General features: G+C 36.6%; 1 protein-coding gene across 2 annotated transcripts in view; it reads left to right on the forward strand.

The window, feature by feature from the left end:
* The window catches only part of LOC118274585 (unconventional myosin-XVIIIa), a 297,865-nt gene that overhangs the window by 52,234 nt on the left and 225,912 nt on the right, over positions 1-19,719 (forward strand). For both annotated transcript variants that reach the window (XM_050696858.1, XM_050696857.1), the window contains exons 3-4: positions 4,679-5,890; positions 8,307-8,444. In XM_050696858.1, coding sequence (XP_050552815.1) covers positions 4,679-5,890; positions 8,307-8,444 — 1,350 coding nt within the window. The remainder of the gene's footprint in view (positions 1-4,678; positions 5,891-8,306; positions 8,445-19,719) is intronic.

Consider the following 19,719-nt stretch of genomic DNA (forward strand, 5'->3'; position numbering starts at 1 on the left):
ACCATATTATACAATGTGATAGGGGTGGGACTTCTAACCCGTTAAAGCTGAGTACTACATCTAATTTTATCGACAAAAAAAATAATATGGGGGGTTGAACCCCTAATTGAAAATATTGAAAAATAGTGATTTTTTCGGTAAAAATAATTCACAAATGAATGCCTATGGCATTAAGCCCACCCTTGTACATTAAGTTGCAAAAATTTAACTAAATAAAAAAAAAATAAGAAACATCTTTGTTGACTCAAGTAGGTATAGGAACGGTCACTTCACAGCTAACGGGTCTGTAAGATCCAACGTGAAGATTCCACATAGTATGGGCGTTCCGGTGGCTGCGTGTACGCATACCTGGTTGCGGAACGAGACGCGAGATAATTAGGGTGGGAAGAAAAATGGGTGGATTTTTTGTCAGAAATATTATACTACTTCTGCCAGTTTCGCCTGCGTTTTCGTGGAATAAAAAGTATCCTATGTGTTATTCTAGACTATAATCTATCCCTGTTCCTAATTTTATCCTGAGCCTTATCATCTAGCACGCTTGCTCACTGCGGGTTGGCGATTACAAACTTACTTATTATTAGACATTATAAGCCCAGTTTGTCAGTGGTGTCTAAATAATCTTAGAAAGTACATATAACTCGAAAAACGTCACATTGGTACTTGCCGTTGGTAGGTTTCGAACATGCACTCTCATGCATGAGAAGCGAAAGTCTTAAACCTCCGGCCCACCACGACATTTCATTGAATATCTTTTATTCCTAAACAAAACATTATAACAATGCATTTGACCGTAGACGCCCATTCAACTCATGGAAAGTGCTACAAGTCATTGGTTAGTTCAATAGTTGGACAAGACCCAAAATTGTCAGCCTCTCAGACACTGGCCAGACAAACAAGAATCGAAAGATAAAAAAAACAAAAAACAAAATGGCGCAGCTGAATGCAAACGGACAAAAGGTTTAGATTGGGAAAAGTATAAAACGGACTGTTTATTTGTGAAAGAAAACGAACTATTCTACCAAACAGTGAAATTGAATAAATTGTTGAGTTTTTGTTTCGTCGCCACTGATGCGTCAAATCTTTAAAGATAAATTGAATCGAATGATTTATGTTTTTACGGCTCACTCACGTAACTGTTTGGCGATGTAACTCGACTGGTTTTCTAGCCGTAAAATACCTAATTAAATGAATGATACGTGTCACGATTCATGTGAGTTTTGAAACAAAAAGAAATATTGCATAGTCTTACACACATAGGTCCTACAATTATTATCTAATCACTCACTAATCTCTGGCGTTCTTAAACGTCAATTACAACAATAAATATTCTCGTTAAGGAAAAGTGGAAGCCATCCATAGCACGCATCTTTCCATATAAAAAACATAGCTTAGCTGATTTCATTTCTACCAGTCCTAAGCTAAGCGAGCTAAGATTGGTGTACACATATACCGAAACGCATCCATAGCAACGTAGCATAGCACATCACTGGTGGAAAAAACTTTTCCTAAAAGTAGAATTTTCTGTTAAAAACTTAGATCGACCCTACTGCCGTATTCAAGAGTCTTTTAATGGTTACTTAATCCAGTCCTTAGCAATGATTTTTTGGAAACAAAACACAAAAATCGTTACTAAGGAATAGTTAAAGTAACCATTAAATGACTGTTAAAAACTTAGATCAATCCTTGACTGATAATACAAACACGTATGTGACGAGACTCATAACGCTAAGAAACTCTGACCGATGACAAAGAGATACAAAAATTCGTTAGTTTACATTTGCCGACGAAATATTGTTTATAGTAAACAACAATAGCTATATCTATTGTTTCGGTTTTAGATACGGTTTCAGTAGTTTGTTGGTGATCTCGCGGCATGGACGTGAACTATTTTCAGGCGACGGGATTGAAAATGCTGGGATTGGCTTTGTCTACTTTGGTAAAGAATGCACTTTACCTATTAATATTAACTACTAGTTAGTTTTACCTCCGTAGTTACTACTGCTACTTGGTTTATCGCCTTAGACCTTTATTTTTTTTAACATAAATCTGTGCTAACTGTTGCTTATGTGTCGTGAGTGCATTTATTATTAATCACGGTTTACTTACGTTAATTAATGCGCGACATCGCCCGCTGCTCATGATGAAGAGTCCCTCTGTGAGTCGAAACTAGTAGAGCTTTTCTCTATTAATTTCCGTGAGTAAACTAACTAACTAGTTATTTTAGTTTGTTTCACGATAGTTATTATAAAAATATTATTAAGTACACAAGATTTATAACAATTTGTGTATCACATAAAGAATATTGTACCATGCGTGAATCGATCGAACCTGCGATACGTTGTGCAGCAGCCATTGCAGTTGCCCAGGCACTGTGCCAACAGTGCAGTCACGGTTTTTCAATGTAATTTATTGAGTATTTACTTTTATCCTATATTATTGTACTTTAACATAGTTATATTCCCTCTCCCTGTTCCCATTTGCTTTCAAATAGAAGACATGTGTATTTCCGCAACTCTTAACATACGTGATAGGTGTGTGTGAAACGGAATATCGCGTGAGTTTTCTCTAATCAATAACAATCGGATAATCTCCTTCTCTCCCCTCATCTTAAAGGGTTCGAGAGGGTTTTCTACCCCATGAACAAGAAAAGGGTTCAAATTGCTTTCTTTTAATCTTTACTTGTTTAGGCTGTAAATGCCTGCCTGCAATGAATTTAAGAAAGCAGTAGACTTTTTAAAACCTGACTTCGCTTTATTTGCCTTGGAATACGTGTCCATTCTTTCCTAAAAACAGAAACGGTTCATTGCACCATGTCATAAATTCTAAGAAAAAGGATTCACTAAATATTTCAGAACTGATTCATCGAGGTGTCTTTATTTTTTTTAGTTGTAAATCTTCGCTTGCGTGTGACCTAAGCAGGAATTCTGAATGCTAATGAGGTTGCTTGTTTGAAATCCTTGAATTGTGACGAATTTTGTGGTGACCACCCCTGCTTTTCACTCGACTTTCGTAAGAATCGGTCCATATTTAACAGTGACAGGGAATAACGCTCTGTTTTTCCAAATTTATATTCATTTATTTTTGTGAACGCAGGGTACAATGATCTTAGAAGTATAGTGGTGTTAAATCTAACCTGAGCAAATGGCTAAATGTGGAGATTATGGCAAACTCTCGTAGGCCCATAGTTCATCAGTAATCTGTCACGGGCTGTTGATGTTGTAACCATGAAGCAAGTACAAAGAGAAGATGCCATAATGTGATTGTGCACTATGACAAAACAAATGGGCTCTGCCCAATGATATTATAAGTAAAAAGGTGTAGATAGGTTATAAGCGCTCAGAAAGTGGCACATTAAAATGTGGACAATTGGCAACGTGTTTGTAGTATGGGACTGCATGTTGGAAAATAGAGAGGGGCGTGGTTTGTAACGTCCCGCGTTCCCGTAAAATGTCACGCATTATGTTAAAGGGAAATCCAGTTATGACATCTGCTCATAGTATTATTTTGCTTCATAGATGTAACATATATATTATAATAGGTATTAGTTTTTTTTTTCGTAATCAATAAAGACTGGCGTTTGTGTTACCTAAACAAAAATAACAACTTTCCTTTAAACTTTAATATTTTTAATTGAACGTGATTGTTAACCCGCCTTTCACTATTATAGTTGTTCTGGTCTAACAGACCGCGTCTGATCGTCTGATAGTCAGACTCGTGTTTGGTCTGACACAATTATCGCGTTGTTGCAAAGATTTTGATCGATACCTCCACCTCCAGCCTTGGTGTGTTGTACGATTTCATCCAATTATGGCAAGGAAAGACTTGTTCCGTTGTTTGGTCCTACTAAAATTAATTATGTATTCATATTTGATTTTATATTTACATATAACTATAGCTTTGTCTCGTTTTTTGGCAAATTAAAGCCGGAAATTTCTAAAGATTTACGATATTGTTTTCTTTCTTTAGTGTCATCTCTCTCTATTTATCTATGTATCTCATCTTTGACTATGTTAAATTGTAAATTAATATGTTTAGTTTTAAAAATACGTTTGTCCATTGATTACGTACGTAGGAGTTTGTAGGTATAATAACTAATGCATTGTGTTTTCTGAATGAAACTATTATTCCACAACTACCTATATTGTTGGTACTACTGAGGGGACTGAAACAGGTTTTTTGATACACTTTCGTTGGTATTTTATTTATAAGCCTCCATCCTCAAGAATGTCGTTACCAAATTACAAAAACCCGTTTCTTCCTTAACCGTTTACAATACTGCTATACAAGTACCGTCGTCACGAAACTGAGAGTCATCAGGTCATTTGCAAAATCTTCCTCCTTTCTATAATCCAATATCACCTCTATCGCGTCCCATTAAAGATCATTATCCCCTGTACCTTTTCCCTCATCGATATTAACGTTATTTCCACAAGTGTCAGCTGTTTGACAAATTACTTCATCTACTGCGTTGTCCAATCCATCAGTTTCCCATTTGCAAATGACTAGTCGATTTTAAACTATTAAATCGTGTTCAATACTAAATCGTATTCAAATATCCTGTCGTTCCAATAGTGCGATTAGTTTTAGTAATTCTATTGACTAGTCACTTTCGACCTTCATACCAACTGAGCCATAACAGATAGATTTAATTCACTAAAATTATGTTTATCGTCCACAGGTCCGGCGATCGCTGAAATTGCGGGGCAGACGCAAAGAAAAGGAGAAACTGCCTTCGGGCATCACAGCTGACTACACCGCGTCCTTGTTCGCCCATCTCGAGCAAGACTCAAACTACTCCAATTACCCGCTCATACCTACCTCGGGTTCCAACTCCAATTTGAGCGACGAAAACAATCACCTGTCGCCTAGTTACCCCACTACTCACACCTGGAACAAGAAGGAAGGCGTTCTCCAATCCGATAGCTCCGAAACATCTCTGAACTCCTTAAATAATCCGAACAACGCCAACACCAGCCCTAGACAACCGCCAAATCTACCTCCTATACCACCACGTCCACCAAAACGTGGCATCCTTAAAGGGCCACGTCTCAGCAATACTAGTTCAAATTCTGTAGAAAACAATGTCCAAAGCACCGATGCAGTTGATAATGTCAACGGTCAAGATATAAACCTGTTAGCCAGAAATACTCAACAGAATGAGATGATCTCTTACGGTATCCCTCCTTCTAAGAGCACCTCTTCCAGTGATGATATGCAGCACGTACAGAACTTTACCAAAAAAGTAATCCATAGCCCTGTGGAGACACAGTACAAAAACTATAAGAATAATTCCAATAACCCGTCGATAACTACGCAGGACGTTGACGAGGCACCAAAGACGAATGGGAACAGCTACCATGGAGTGACGTCCACCTCTCCAAGCGCTGATTCTCTAACTGATACGACAACGAACTCTTCATTCGCTACTCCTCCGTTTTCTACCTCACCCGTTGGCGAGTCCCAAGGGTTCCACCGGTGGTCCAAGACTAGTAATTTCGAAGATGTGTATCTCCCGCTGCCGTCTTTGACTCCTGTGCGCTTGCCTAAGCCTAGGTACCTTACCATCCAAAGGCAGAAAGCTCCAAGAAACGATTTCGGCTTCAGCCTTCGTAGAGCGATGGTTCAGGAGAGAATCTTCATCGGAGATATGAATGGTCATGATAGTGCACTCTTAAATGGTGACAATAAATGTAATAATCTTGGAATGGTCAGCAAATTGAATTTGAAAGCTGTAATTCTGGCTGAACCTGGATCTTACCCTGGAGCTAGTGAGACAGGACTGTTACCTGGCGACCGGCTTTTGGAAGTAAACGGTGTGAACGTTGAAGAGAAGAGCCGAGAAGAGATCATTGACCTCATCAAGGGAAGCCAAGACTCAGTGACAATTAAGGTGAGTCTTAAAGTATTGATTAGCATTTATTTGCATAATATATCAAGTAGTAAAGCGTGTTGGGACCCAGATAAAATGTTTTCGAATGACACAATGACTTCGATATTGATAAAACCCATAATTTTAGATAGTATTTTATCTGCATAAAGATTATTCATTTAAGAGTCCATTATTAATTTCGATATTACGTGCATTGTTGCATGTAAATACATAAACGTTGCTATCTGAAAGCATTACATCATGAATGTTATTCGTAGAAACTAATGAGCCTGTAGAATGATACAGTTTTTGCCGAAATAAAAAATATATCTACACGTCTATCGTTTTAATACATGACAAAATCAAATGTGTCATATGTTTTACAAATAACTAAATGAAGTCTTTAAAAAAAGAATCGTTGCCTCATACTAGGATTTTCTCCTGTGTCGTGGGTGCGTTTACAAACATACAAGTTCACATACACATGACACCCAGACCCGAAACAACAATTTGTGGATCACACAAAGAGTTGCTTCGTGCGGGAATCGAAACCGCTACAAGTAGTGCGGCAGCCGACCCAGCCACCGCGCCAACTGTACAGTCGAACTTCAAAATAGACCAGTCATAATCGCGTGGCTAAGCCTTAATATTTTTTTCTCAACCGAATCGAAATTCAAGTTCTAGGTTAGCATTAGGCAGTATCATCTCTATTGGCTTTCCATTGTCAATAACGGTTTTATTTGAAATCTCTCATTCAATATTCAGACACGGCTGTTGATTTAGACAAAAAACTAGGAAATAATGTAATGCTTTCGAAACGGCTTTTAGACCGTTAGTCGGCGCGTAGTTTTTGTACCTTTCATTTAGGAGACAATCGTGTCTAACGAATTTATGAGTGGCTTGTTCAAGTTCTAATTGTTCATTGTTAATTGGCTATTGATTGCTGATTGGTTCTTGGGTTTTGGTGATTGTCAAAGTATTGGTAGATTGTATGGATTTAAGTATGGGCTCTAGAATTGTGCCTGGTTTGGCTGCAAAAGGGTCAATAACAGTACTGTACGCAAAGTCACGAACGTCACTTTTTATCCCCGAAAGGGTAGGCAGAGGGCAGATTACCACACGTAATGCCACTTTAAAAATCCCGACCCGGGAATCGAACCCGAGACCCCTTTGCCCGGCTGTCGAACAGTACTGTATACACATATATGTGCATAGAACCTCGAATTTTCACCACACTTGATATTCTTACATTTTTCATAGATTATAATGCATCATGTGGCATATAAAATTAGATATGCATCATGCTTTAGTCTATTAGTAGGTGCTATTTGCAACAGTAATGCAAAAATATGTATGTCAATATTTTACTCAATATCTTCGAAATTACTGCATCGATTTTCAATAAGCTTTAGACACGCAAAAGGCGTTACAGTTTGGGTGTATTAGTGTCTGTTACGTGATTAGATAGTTATGATTGTACTGTTATTGCACAAGAAAATATGCAAAATGAGATTTATGGTCGTAATAGAAGAAATGGGTCTATTTGTAGCTAGTCCAGGATTAATATCACAATGTTTTCTAATAGAGGATAAGCCCGTTGGAATAAAAGCAATGACATCTCTTAGGTTGCCCTAAAAGGGTATATGTGTCTATACAATGTATCTGTTTAACCAGATTAATCCCGATTAGAATTCAAATCGCGTTTGTTTGTGCTTTAATGATCTATGTAACCCATGCATAAGATCTCACTCCTGGCTCATATTCTGGCTCTCATCATACAACACGCTCATTACGTTACTTTCTCTCACAGTCGTGTTTACAGGAAAAACCACTTTCAAGCTCGATTTGTATAAAATCATTCCATTTGCCCTAGGAATACCGACCTTATCGCCATGAGATAAGGTCGCTGTCAATGTCAAATTACCATGCAGGTACGATACTAATTAGGTTTGTATAACGTTTTTCTTACTGGCTGAATGATTGACATGCCATGTGATGACTCAGTCACGCAGTAAAAGTATTGGTTCTGTTTTTAAAACTTGTCTGTTTTGTTTTTAATTGAGTTTATAGGAAGAGGTCTGTTTTATTGATTGTTTTTGTTTATTTATTCCAATTTTGGAATCGAAACTTTTTAACTGATTTTGAATTTGGAATTCTAACGGTATTTTGTGATTGGCTATAAGTTTATTACTGCTACTGTTATGCGCGTTAAGCATTGGAAATTGATTATGATTATTCGATTGGTCTATTTTATTAAATTTTCTAACTGGAACTTCCAAATAGCCATTCACTGAAGATATTAGACCTAGATAAAACTTTTCCTATAGGTTTAGAAGTTATCCAATCTAGCTTAAAAAGTTAAAACTTAGTATCCAACCAGATCGTATCTTGATCGTCTTGTTAAAACTTTCTCATTTTACATGCAAATGTTACACAGGTGCAACCGATAGCGGAATTGTGTGAGCTGTCTCGTCGGAAGGCAGCTGATGGTGGTGGTGATGTGGAGCTGTCAGATAGTAACGTGAGGGGAGGCACTCTCAGCAGGTCCGGCAGTCGGAGGTTCACTAATTCACAGGTATGTGGACATTTCTTTATACAGACTGTACCTGTTTTAATATTACAGCGTTGAAGATTCAGTGTCTATATGAAACATCGAAAATTAAGGATGGTCCTAAAATGATACCTTGAGGAACACCTTACATTACGTAACTCGCGTAACACAATTTTAACGTTTTATCGTAATTTTTCACGTTGTTTTATTACAATGACAGTGTTAAGATTAGTTTTTTAGAAGAGTATTACATTAGTATCTATCTACACAAATAAGTAGCTAAATTATCGTCTCATGAACGTGTCAAAAGCCTCTTAAAAGTCGGGAAAATCTTGAAAATACAAAATTCAAAGACGACATTGTCTCGTCAAGTTTTCTTTTATCTTCCTTTAAGTTTCCACTTTGCTCGCTTCAAGCGGCTTAACATAAGTTGTTACTGTCGACGACTGTAGAAGCTTAAAATATTTATAAGCCCTTAAATATTTAATCCTTCCATTTCAAAGCAACTTTACAGTTTTATTTTAAATGTTTCTTTAGGCTATTGTTGTTTTAGTAGCCGTGGTAATGTTGTCCTTCTGTTGCCACTGAGTGTTTCTTGATAATTAATTTTTATTTGGAATTTTATATTGGAATGGTATAAAATTTATAATAGAAAATATTAGTGCTTATATCTCTTAGTAAGGAGTACGCGTTTCCATATAGATAGAGCGTCCTCTGTTAAATTTGAACCTTTTAAACCGCGATCTCCAATCTGTCTGTCCAAAGTAGAAATTATAAAAATGCCCTCTTATGTAGAGGAGACTCCAATGAGTCTCCTCTTCAATTCTGTACAACACTGCTGATAATTCCAGCAGTGACCTGTCACAGCTTAATGATGACTATGATGCCCTCTCTATTTTTCATTTTAAGGTTTAAATATGCTATTTTATATACGATAATCTAATTCCACTCAAGTAGTACGGCTTCGTTCTTCATTTGACTTCAATCTTTCCACACAATACATATGCGTTTCTTATATATTACATACCAAACATGACTTTCCATGTAATAAAGAAAAAGCGAAAACAAAACAAATATTTTACAAAATAAAAATACACAATTGAAACAATAATAAGATCTTTAGTATAAATAGTATGTTATGCAACAATAACAAGATGAGAACAATGATTTTACTATGTAATCTAGTTATAAAGACAATCGGCAATTTTTCCTTTGTTTTCAACAAAATGGAATTTGTTTACGTAATTGTTGTCTGTTGGTATCTTACAATCTCTTGTTTGATAACTTTGTTTAACTACATCAAGTAGTTGATGTTGATGCGACATTTCTAGAAAATCTTTAAGTGTTAGCTAATAGCTACATATTTTTCGTTTGTTTTGTAAACTAGTGAAGCGTTTGTCAAATATTAGTTTTCTTTGTTATTTGTGGTATTAATATTAGGCCTTGTTTCACAATGTCTAATTAGTTGCTATGTATCAGATAACTTTGAATTAATAATTTGTATGCACTATCTGTCACATAAGTTTATCGGGCACTTATATGAAGGAGGTGAGATGTTTTTATTCTTTCCACTGGCTTTTGTCAGTATTGGTTTTGGTTAAATTTAGTTAATTTGTAAACAAAATTTATCTATCCAGTTAATTGATGTATCGCTCAATACACTGATCTGATTCCAATAATAATACATATTTCAATTTATTTCTAATCACTTACATTTCGAATTTCGTTGACAGGCTATTAAAATTGTGCTGCCTACTACAAATAATTGTATGTTATACGCTGTATTGTTTATCGCCTCTAGCAAAACAATTGTCTCCTATTATTATATCTTACTCAATACATATTATTTACAAAACCAATATACATATGATTGCCACACGGTAAAAGCCACTGCTATTCAATTTGCTTACTATTTGTAATGAAATATTGACAAATAAGTCATTAAGATATTAATTAGTTTCGTATTGGCATCGTGGTATATAGTAGGTATAGTGTTTTAATTCATGTGATGAAGAAATCGGTTATTTAATTGAAGAGTAGAATATCTACCCTTGTGTTCTATGTGATCTGTCTATGTGTACCCTTTCTTCTATACCTTCTGGTGTCACATTTGATACACTAGCGATCTTTAATCATAAACCCTGCTAGGCTATTATTCTGTAAGGTTCAATTCAAAAGATCGTAGGGAACTTTTTTGCGGTTCGCCATGTCATTGGCTATAAGAATAATCTCAACTAATGACGGGCGAGAATGCGATCGAGCTCACTTCTAAAGTTCGAATTGACAGTTACAAAATTGCCTAGCTGAACCTCTTAAACTGCGATTTCCAATTCACTTGTCAATTACTCATAAAAACAATTTTATTTTTCTCTAAGAAAGAAACTTCATTTGGAAATCAGTCGGCACCACATTTAGCTTAGCCCTAAAGCCTGATGGGATTTAAAACTTAGTTTAAAACTCTAATCAGTTGGTTGCAGGCGCTCTGAGTTATTTAGACAAGCGCTGCAGGGCTGCAGCTTCAGTCACTTTGCAGACGAATTGTGAGCGTAGTCGTTTCGTTATCGTATCGTTACATTTGTCAACTAGCTGGTGCCCGCGAACTCCGTTTCGCCAAGAGATGTTAATGCGCCAACAGAACATAAAAAACTATTATAATAGAGTCATTTCCGTATGTTTTTAAAGTGAAGGTGTTGCATGCCAGTTAAATAACCACTTCTTATATATGTTGATCAGGACACTTTGTACTTCCACCATACCGAACGTCGAAATACATCGCAATAAGCCTAAAGAATTTCTTTATACACCACATTTGATGTTCTACCTGTAGGAGCCAATACAAACAAATTATCGGAGCTAGTGACACGCGAGAAAGCCACATAAAGCTGTCCGTGTGAAAAACAGCTCGTCCTAAGATCGACACCAGCGGCTCGAAGTGTCTGACCTTGTGACTTGTTAATGGTCATCGCAAAACATGGAGTAACGGGAAACTGCACGCGCTTAAATTGAAATGGGAAATGATTTGGGATTAGCGGTATGCGTGGTATAAATACTACTTCACCAGATCCACAACCCGTGAGAATTTCGGCTTCTATGATATTACTTCGAAGTGCAATTACTTTTAGCCGAGTTCCATTGCACAGCTTAGGGGGTGTTAAATTACGAAGCAACATTATGGGAATGCCTACTTTTAAAGTAATAATATTATGTGCGGAGAGTCCAGGTGCAGCGAGAGAGTTTAAAAATTCAACCGGGTAATTTGTAACATCCATTTGATCTACCACTGTATTTATAGACCGGTATACAACTTGGTCTCCTTCAATTCGCTCTAGAATAATTTGGTTGATGGCAGCGGCTTGGTCATTTTTGGGCGTAAGTATTGCTCGCTCACAAAGCCATGAATTGTCTTGACCTATTAATTGGGAAACATCACCATAAACCAAATCAATGAGTTCCTCCACCGAAGCAACAATTTTACATAGGTTGTCGGGTAGAGTTACTGAATTACTTGATTCGGGAAATGAGCCTTCGCCGATTTTTAATAAAACTCCAGAAAATTCCTGCGCACTGGGGTTTCCACCTAAGTGAGCCCTCATGTTCTGCGTCAAGCTCAATTTTTCTATCCGAGGCCAAAGCACGGAGCGTTTTAGACATGCCCCGACCTCATCAGCTCTAGTTCCTCTGGTAATCACGGGTAGAGTCTGACGAAAATCGCCACAAAATAAAACTGTAACCCCTCCCATAACGTGATCATTTCGCCGGATATCTTGTAGAGTGCGATTAACGGCTTCCACGGCCTTTTTGTTCGCCATCGTACACTCGTCCCAAACGATTAGGCTGCACTCTGCAAGAATCTTTGCCTTTTCGCTATTTCGGGATATGGCACAAACTGGTGTTTCATTTATATCTAGGTCCAAAGGTATCTTGAACTGTTACCGCCTTCACCGCGTGGAGGTACTCCTAGCTTATGTTATTATTGTTATTTCCTTTTTCTCGAAATTTTAAGAATTTCGGTATTAATGAAGCTCACGGGCCTAAACCAAGTGAACTTCATGGTGGGATTCGTTTTCAACGGCATCTTCTTGCAAGAATTTCCGCACGATCCGACATGTGTTGAGAATTGCGGCTTTCTGCATGGTTATGTATGTATTTTTGGGTAGGTCTATCAGATTGATTCCGTGATGTAAATATTTAGGGATGACTCCTGTACTGGAGAGTACCAATGGCACAATATATACTTTGTTCATTCTCCAGATTCTTAATATTTCTTCTTTCAGCTCTGTATATTTGTGTATCTTCTCAGTTATAGTTTTTTGTAAGTTGTGGGTGTTCGGAATAGCTATATCGGCAATATATACTATTCTGTTAACTTTGTCTATAAGGGTAATATCCGGTCTATTGTTGTGTACGGTTTTATCTGTTAATATAGCTCTGTCGAAGTATAACTTGTGATTGGTACTCTCCAGCACAGGTTTTGGTACATATTGGTAGTAAGGCTTGGGAGGTTCGGTTAGAAGTTGATGTTTAGTGGCAAGATGTTGGTGGATGATGTGTGCAACTTGGTTGTGTCGGTGTGTATAGTCAGTCTGAGTGAGAGTTGGGCAAGCGCTTGTGATATGCTGTATAGATTATTATTATGATTCTTTAAACAGGTAAATGTCACAAAACGAAGGGCAATTCACGTAAAAAGCGTTAATTTTCATCGATTTAGCTTCAAAATTAACGGAGTTTCATGGAAACTTACCCCCCCTTTTTCAGCCCCTATTAGGCATATTTTCCAAAAATCCTCATTGCATCATTCTTAATTTGTAACCAAATAGCCGAATATTAATTTTAATCGAATTAGCTTCAAAACTGACGGAGTTTCATACAAACTTACTCCTCCCCTTTTTACCCCCTTAAAGGGCGAATTTCCAAAAAAAGGATAGCCTATATGTTAGCGAGGACTAATAGCTATATAACAAAAAAAGTTTCATCAAAATCCGTCCAATAGTTTTTGCGTGAAAAGCGAACAACAAACAGACAGACAGACAGACAGACAAAAATTTTTTAAATCATGTTTTTCGATTCTATTGGTTGAATAAAGATCCCCCATCTTATTTTTTCTTAAATATCTGTAATGTACAGACATGGAGTTGTTATAATTTTATTATATGTATAGATAGTCAGTAATGCTATATGAAACACTTAATACATCTTCTTTTGCAGACTTTACTTAGTGGTATTTCTTCTGTTACTGATAAATTAATTTATTTTTGGGACCTTTTTCTTGAGGGGCATAATTATCCAATGACTTCTCCCGCCTTGGGCGTGGCGAGAGGGAGTGTCAGACTTTTGCTGACTAAAAACCACCCCGTTCCTATGCCTGCTTTCCTTAGTTTTCTCCTCTTTTCTTTACTGGGCCACATTTGTGGTGATCCGATGTGTAATTGGCTCTTTATTTTGTTATTGGTAGCTACTGCGTTAACACGTCCTGACTTGAACAACTTAAAGGTTGAAATGCAGTGGTTGAGTCCGTTGAATATACGCTCCAAAATATATCATAGTATCTACAGATTTTCTCGTGCCCTACGCACATACAATTCGCATACGACACGATGTCATTTACGAAGAAGTTTTTAATACCAACATACTTTATTCACTATCTCTTATAAGCCAGTAACAGACAGTTCACACACGATGCGACACGGCGCGTGCCTTCTTTAGCTTAGCTGTCATCTCGACATGAATTATGGCTAACGAACACGCTTCATTCGTGAAGTCTCGTATCCTGTTGTAAGTGTGTTACATGCTTTATATTACTTTTAATCCTACATACATATATCACGATTACATTTCCTTGAAATTTAGGTGGGTTAGCATCATTTGGCTTAATACGTGACATGACAAGTGTGCGAGAGCCATGCTTCGGCACGAATGGGCTGGATCGACCGGAGTGATACCACGGCCTCAAAGAAAACTGTCGTGAAACAACGCTTGCATTGTGTTTCGTTGTGTGAGTGAAGTTACCGGAGGCCCAATTACCTCCCCCTTTCCAATCTTCCCAATCCCCGAATTCCCAACAACCCTTAAATTCCTAACCCCTAAAAGGCCGGCAACGCACTTGTAACGCCTCTGATGTTTCAAGTGTCCACGGGCGGCGGCGATTGCTAACCATCAGGTGATCCGTCTGCTCGTTTACCGGCTTATTCCATAAAAATGAAAGTCAACTTAATCAAAGCAGTATGACTGCGATTAGCGATGATAACATTACAGAAATAGCTAACACATTGAGACACAGATTACTAAATATTCGTCCTTATATACAAACCAGTTCGTTGTCGTTAATATCAAGTAAACACAACACTGCATTATGCACAGTCTAGAGTTACATCATGGTTTTACGTGTCAAAACAATATGTTCGCAAACTATTGGCGCCAATAATCCGCAATAGGGTTGCCAGATTCCTACCTACTAGAATAGTATAATTATACCAATTTCGAAAATAATTTTCTATAATAATTGTACTGTTTTGTAATGCTGTGTTGCCGTCACGAAATCCTGACTGGGATTTGTAATGTTAAGCAATCCTGTGGTGAATGAGTGACTGGGATATTGCGCTAGCTAGGTACGTGTAGGTCTTACTGGTTAGGAAGAAATTTTGTGTGAGTAATCTATATTCTGTTTAGTTTTTTGACTAGTACCCTTAGAACGAGTTTGTTTTACGTTTAAAACTATTGAAACGAAAGAACTGGGTTCCATTCGGCTTTTCGAGGAATTTTCAATAGTAGCACGGAATCTAGAATTGTGGCCAGTATATCGCGATAGAAAGAGGGGTGCCTATTACATGGGACTTATAACACAAATAGTGAAGAGTAGGCATACCTTTTTATAGCGGTATTACGTTCCGTAATGTGCACCTTCGGGGATAAAAGGCGTGACGTTGCATATATCTTTGTTTTGTTGTTTGTTGTGAAAAAAAAGGGGTATCCATATTAACGCGAACGATCCTCTCAGGAAAAGCTAGTAGGAAACAAACACAATTGGACTTGTATTTCCCGAACACAACTCCACACAGCATACACGACACTACAATAAGTATCTATGTATGTCTGTACGTACATCCCATCCACTTTAGTTTTGTTTACTCGTTTTCCCAGCTACCGGCTAGGGGCGGCTGCTAATTCAAGCCTCCATATTGTAAGGCAGGGATGGCGAACCATTGGCACGCAGCACAATATTTTGGCCACGCCATTGATCACAGAATCTGCCCTATGCCTGTCGCTATTTTCACATATGAATAACATTAAGGATTCAGAGTTACACAAATGACTCCAGTTCAGCGTGCATTTTTAATCGACTTCCCAAAAAGGAGGAGGGTCTCTCTGTCTCTCTCTCTCTTTCCAAAAAGGAGGAGGGTCTCTCTCTCTCTTCCCAAAAAAGGAGTCTCGGAAATATTATAATATTGAGAATACCGGCCGAATTGGCGGCTCAATTCTTATTATATTGATGGCACATGCAGCACCTAAAACAACATTCTTTTAAAAAAATGGCACGTTGTCGCGTAAAAGTTCGCCATCTCTGTTGTAAGGCCTATTTTCTATAGAGAAGTAGCGTGGTTCCCTGTTAAATAATGGCTGCTATTTGCAACGTAATGCAAGCCCGCGGCGTATTGTATTGTTTTAGTTAAAGACTTAATTTAGTAGGAAATATGGTTGGATATCAGTTTAAATTAGTTATGACTAGTACTCGGAACTGTGGGGTATCAATGTGAATTGTTATATCGAAATACTAATCGACACCAGCAATTTATACTACGTAACTCGAAATTTGGAAAAAACTTTTTTATGCCAAGTTGCTTAAAATGTGTGTTTACATACGTCATAAAATAATTGAGAAGAAATATGCAAAAATAAGAAAGTTACAAATCTTATAAAACGCTAAGTAAAGGTACTGTTTTTGAAATCACTCGATTTATATTACGCCAACTATTATTAGCGGAGTGTGCGCGCGGATACTTCTCAAAGTCCGTGCAACACTGCACTAACTCATAGTTAGCGTAGTTTAGTGCGTTCGTGTGTATACTTGTTCGTTTGTAAAATGAACGACTTAGCGACTTTTACTAGTAAATACTTATGTGTTAACGTATTAATTAGTTTATTAATGGTACGTTGACTATTCTTTTTGTAAGTAAGTACATGTTCTTTATAAAATATTGAAATATGCATCAGATGACTGATCATGCACTACGACGTCCCGTACTACACTACGCTAATAAAGTTAGACGTGTATAAGATGTAAATTTTTTTTGATGAATTACGTTTATATACGGCTAACTTGCGCTAAATCAAAAAATAGAAATAATTAAGGAAATATAAATATGAGATATTACAATGAATAAATTAAATATTAAGCATACCAAATTTCAAAAAAGTATCTTAATTACACTAGTAAAAGTTATCACGTTTTTCCCTTTAAAATCTCTACTGTAAAGTACGACTTTTTGACAAGCGCAGTATAAATTGCTGGTGTCTAATCATGTCTGTTATCAGAGTTGGGTGATTTTTCGGATATACTCTTATACTCAAAATGGATAAATACTGGGTATTTATAAATTTTTTGGGTAAATGCTCGAGTATTTATCCGAAATATCGTCCATTTCATGATCCAACCCCTTGAACATACTAAGCCGGCACATTTGTGTTGTTTTATCATATCTTCATATATTAAGTACGACCCGTTAATTGTTATTAGAATGCGGTTTAACATTATTATAAGTAACGCTTTTGCCAATAAACCTACTCTCTAAATAAATAGTTATGCCTTTGAGCTTCCTGGGTCCACTAAATTCGCTGTGCTTTGTTTAACTTACTAAGGATTACTTACTATATTTTTTTATGGGACAAGTTAAAATCTCTGTTACTCCTGTAAACTAGGATTACAGTAGACAACCACGAAATCACCAGAACATTGAAGTTCAGCGTCTCAGGAACATGAATAACTGTGTTGGATGCGCAACTTAAATCAATTAGAAGAGATATTATTAGAGGAAAAGATAAAAACGATAGTTTCCTTACTATAAGTATAACTTGCTAATTATTAAGTAATTGAAGATTTATACCCAGTTGCACACACAAACCGGAACGAACAGCTCGGCAATAGAAATAGACTATCAATGTTTTATTGATTCGTAACTAATTAACGAATAGCGAGAGTGATTTGTGAAAGTGCATTGCGCTTTGCAATCAAATAAGTGTATGCTCAATGGCTTGTCTCGTTATTTAAAAGAAAGTTTTACTTTTAAAGTCAAAGTCAAATCATTTATTCCAATTAAACCATATACTTAGGTACTTTTGAAACGTCAACAAATAATGAAATAAATAATAGTCTGTCAGTCTGACCGGCAGTGAAAGGTGACGTAGGTACTTAACTTAATTATTGTATGATAATCCGATATTTATTGCTAACTAACTGCATACTAGTATCAGTTAGTTGCATACTTTAGTCCATTACTAACGTGCTTGGTCGAAAATAATATGACTATCCCGCACAAAGTGCATAAGTGTGAGCGAGAGATCTGATAAAAATTACTTTATGACAGTTTGCACGTTTGTTATGGCCCAACGTATGGGCCCAATTATAGTATGCAGTATTAATTTTGATAAATTTATCTTTAATACTGGATTTCGGTCTCTTATTAATGAGTTATCTCATTTTCATAGATCCTCATAAGCAAAGACAAATTGTGTGATAATATTTGTTGCATTTTATACACCTACTTAAAAATCATTTTAAAAATTGTGCTTTTATGTTTAAGTATTTCACTTTACATTCGAATGAAAGATAGTCGCTTATCAGTATCACAGAATTCATGCTGGAGACAGCTTGCTGACCCACAAAACACCACTTTCGAGCGAGTAAAATGTTATTCGTATTTATTCTATCTGGCAACCCTGATCTCGGCGGGTTATTGGCAACATTGTGACACGCTGTCATTGAAATGTAACTGAATCTCGGTTATCGCAATCTTACCTAACCGTTGTTGTGGTTTCGGGTTTTAAAATTAAGTTAAAATTGACGTTTTTTTTATTGATTATTATTTTTTTATTAAGTATGAGGTAATTATATTTATTAAGTAGGTACTCCATTGTAAAATGGGCTGTAGGTACTACAAACAAGCTTTTTGCGTTATCCGAGCCTTAATTCTCTACTTTGACTGGAAAATAGTAAAATCTAGAAAATACTTGATCGTGTGTTACCAATCTTGCTATAAGGTTAGTTACCAGACGTATACCAGGTAGAAATTAATCAGAAGACAGGCAGTCAGTCAGTCAGCAATAAACCGACTTTATGACAATTATTTTAATTCAGGTTTCTCTTTTGTATTCTTTTTAATAATAAATTGTATACAATAAAGATTAATCTATTCATCTATCAATTATGAAGAACCGTATGTAAAACATTAAACACAATCCTTTTACAATAACCAACAGACTTCTAAATTGCATCAAACATTAAATGTCTATACTCTATTCCAATGTGCAACGTTCAAACACACAAACTAGCGTCTATTTCCATCCCCCAAACCACTGCAGTCCGCATTCTAAATGAAAAATCAATATGTGACCAATAACTAACCTACGACAGCTCATGTCCACTACATCTTAATTTACGGAAACAGGTCGATAGTACCCCGATGTGCTTAGCATTATTATCAAATATCAACCCTCCGATATCCTGTCATTGTTAGATTAATGCTTGGGGTCGAAAATGACCGAGTAATTTTTGGAGATTGAACTGAATAGGTGCAGCAAATTTATAAATATTATAGATTTTTTGTACAGTTATTTTGTATTATTGGGTAGGTTAAATAATGTTTTGGAAAAAAAGAGTTTTTTAACTAGATGCACTTAAAATGTATTCTGGTACAGCTTTGAAACAATTGTTTGGTGTGACTTCCAATCCAGTTGCATAATACAGTGAAATTTGCGGGTCTGAGTGTGAATTGTGTCTTTGTAAAATTGTAATATACTCATGTAGGTCCTATTTTTTAAGGTAAATCTGTAGTAGGTAGTCGAGCTATATTAATCATAGTCTAGTAAAAAAATGGAGTCTAGTTTAGGTAGAAATCCTAGTTTTTTCTTAGGTATGTGTTGTGGGTATATACGAGCATATTATAATTTCATAAAAACAACAATGATTGCCAGAGCCGTAGCTCATTATTTTAAACCTAAAGTCACTATTAAATCCCCACTATACAAAAAAAACTTCTAATTAGGAACCACTCGAAACTTCAAGAGGCTTCAACTACCTAGCAACTAC

This window comes from Spodoptera frugiperda, chromosome 11 (genome assembly GCF_023101765.2).
Source record: "Spodoptera frugiperda isolate SF20-4 chromosome 11, AGI-APGP_CSIRO_Sfru_2.0, whole genome shotgun sequence".
NCBI lineage: Eukaryota > Metazoa > Arthropoda > Insecta > Lepidoptera > Noctuidae > Spodoptera > Spodoptera frugiperda.